The sequence below is a fragment of the Trachymyrmex septentrionalis genome, unplaced genomic scaffold, assembly GCF_001594115.1.
Source record: "Trachymyrmex septentrionalis isolate Tsep2-gDNA-1 unplaced genomic scaffold, Tsep1.0 scaffold40, whole genome shotgun sequence".
Lineage (NCBI taxonomy): Eukaryota > Metazoa > Arthropoda > Insecta > Hymenoptera > Formicidae > Trachymyrmex > Trachymyrmex septentrionalis.
In genome coordinates this window covers 3,883,415-3,885,773 of record NW_017305569.1, presented here as the reverse complement: position 1 = coordinate 3,885,773, position 2,359 = coordinate 3,883,415, and the positions used below count along the sequence as shown (strand labels likewise).

Genomic DNA, 2,359 nt, shown 5'->3' with positions numbered 1-2,359 from the left:
TACTGGCCTTACAGTATGCCATTCGGTCACCCCAATTATTCAAAAACGTACCAATAGATGGCCCAACTTTTATTATTAAAAACTTAATTTTTATTAAACCATTTTATAAAAACATTGAATACTCTTTCTCTCTCTCTCTCTCTCTCTCTCTCTCTTTCTCTCTCTTTATTAGATTATTATTACTTTTATAAAAAATATCTAGAATAAAGCAATATAATTTTTTATAGCTCATATTTTTTGTTATTATTTCTGATTTTAAATTGAAATATAAAATTTTATTTTAAACTTATTTCTATTTCTTGTAAATAAATTGAGATTAAAAATACTTTAGCTAATGATATTCATATTTTATTTATTGTAAAAAAACATACAATTTTTCTATTTACTAATTATATAATATTAAGAGATGCTCGCAATTAAAATTTATTAAGCGATAAGGTAAAATAATTCATGTTATCGTAAAAATTTACTTTAAAAAAAAATAATGTTTTAATTACAGACAAAAGTCTGTAATTAGGTCATGTGTGTAACATTATCAAAATGGCAAGCTTACCTACAAAAAGAAATCAATAATGTTCACACGCAACTGTATTAATATCTGTGTTTTTTACAGAATCGATTGTATTTAATGATGTTAAACTAAATAAAATGTATTCGCATGCTAGTAATAATCATCGTAAATCAAATTTAACTTGACGTTTTCATATTAACGTGATCTTTCTTTCCTGTTACGTAACAAAAATACTGTAGATATTTATCATGATATCCTTAAAATTGCGTTTGTGCATTCATGTATACACAAATTCTACTTATGCAAATCATATACTTCATTTATTAGGGACTTTAGCCCAGATTCTTAGTCCAAGGAAGTTGGATAATTCTGATGCTGGTTTTACGAAGTGGAAATTTATGTCCGTCGCGACGTGGGGCGAAGATCCTCGAGGAACGTGGACCTTGGACATACTTGACGAAGTACGACTGAAAATATCTTATAGTAAATTCTGTTATTGATTTATTATATAGCCCCCTTCAAAAATGACACAACTCAAAAAGTTAAGTTTCTTAGAAAAAAGTAAAAGCTATTTTTCAACTTGACAAAAAATTATTTACTAATCAAATAATATCAGCAAAAGAAATACAATATATTCCTAACATGATCAAATGTCATTTGTGTCATTTTCGTTCTACAACTCTTAAAAAATTACTCTTCTGAGATGTTATGACGATTTTAATGATAAAGTTAAGTTAATTTTTACTTTTAATAAAATAATGTTTACTTAACTCATTTATTTTTATAAGAAAATTTTATACTGTCTCTACTATAGAAATATTTTATATTAAAATTTTAGATATACTATTCAATACCGTATCGGATAGAATGTATCATTCTCAAAACGTGTGTATTTAATGGTAATAGTAAATATATAAATTCAGAAAGGGTGTTTCGATTGGATACATAAAGTAAGAGGGTTCACTCCCTTTTCCATCAAACATCTCAAATTACAACCCGTGGGTTTCAGAGGTCTATGTACCACATACAAACATATCTATGAATAAATTTGCATGCATACATAATATTTACAAGTAAAAAAATATAAATTTCCAAGGATTTTTTTTATAAGAGAGGATATATCGGAATCACGTTTTCACCGGATAGCGATTACATAAATTATTGAAATGTTTAATGTATTGTAATTGAATTATCGCATATTGATTCGTTGAAATTATCTCTCCAAACATGCATATTTGATCGTGTATATTTACGCCCTTTCAGATAGGTCCGGAGCAGAATAATGGCACAATTGGAATATTTACATTAATTTTGCATGGTACCGTACAAATTCCGGTTTATCGTCTGAGTGGACCGCGAATCTACAACAAAGACTACAATCGAATACACAAAACCGTAAGTAAATATCATAGAATTCGATTGTTTATTATATGTTTTACTATTTACATTATATGTATATTTTATTATTTATTATATGTATATTTTACTAACATTGCTTGTTTTAGTATGATATGGTGGAATCGAACGCAGCAAATGCTATTGAAGATAAATACGACCATATATCGTTATCAAAAATCAATAGTATTTGGTATAAGCAGTGGTTGAGAAAGCTATTAAAATTATGATGACCAATTTTTTAGTTATATTATTGAATATTAAATTATTGTGAAATAATTAGACTCAAATAATTACTACGATATCTACCAAAACAGTCATATTTATTAACATTCAGGTAGACTTACGTTAAAATAAACTAATCATGACAATATTGCGAAAAATGTCTAGTTGGATTAATTGGAATTCTGGTTAAAAATGGATGACTATTTTTGAGAATTTTCTAATTAAATT

General features: G+C 26.6%; 1 protein-coding gene across 1 annotated transcript in view; it reads left to right on the top strand.

The window, feature by feature from the left end:
- LOC108751065 (neuroendocrine convertase 1-like) overlaps positions 1-2,136 on the top strand; it is a 35,725-nt gene extending 33,589 nt beyond the window's left edge. Inside the window, exons 13-15 of the mRNA XM_018491007.1 lie at positions 839-972; positions 1,775-1,906; positions 2,017-2,136. Of these exons, the coding sequence (XP_018346509.1) occupies positions 839-972; positions 1,775-1,906; positions 2,017-2,136 (386 nt within the window). The remainder of the gene's footprint in view (positions 1-838; positions 973-1,774; positions 1,907-2,016) is intronic.
- The last annotated feature ends 223 nt before the right edge of the window (positions 2,137-2,359 follow it).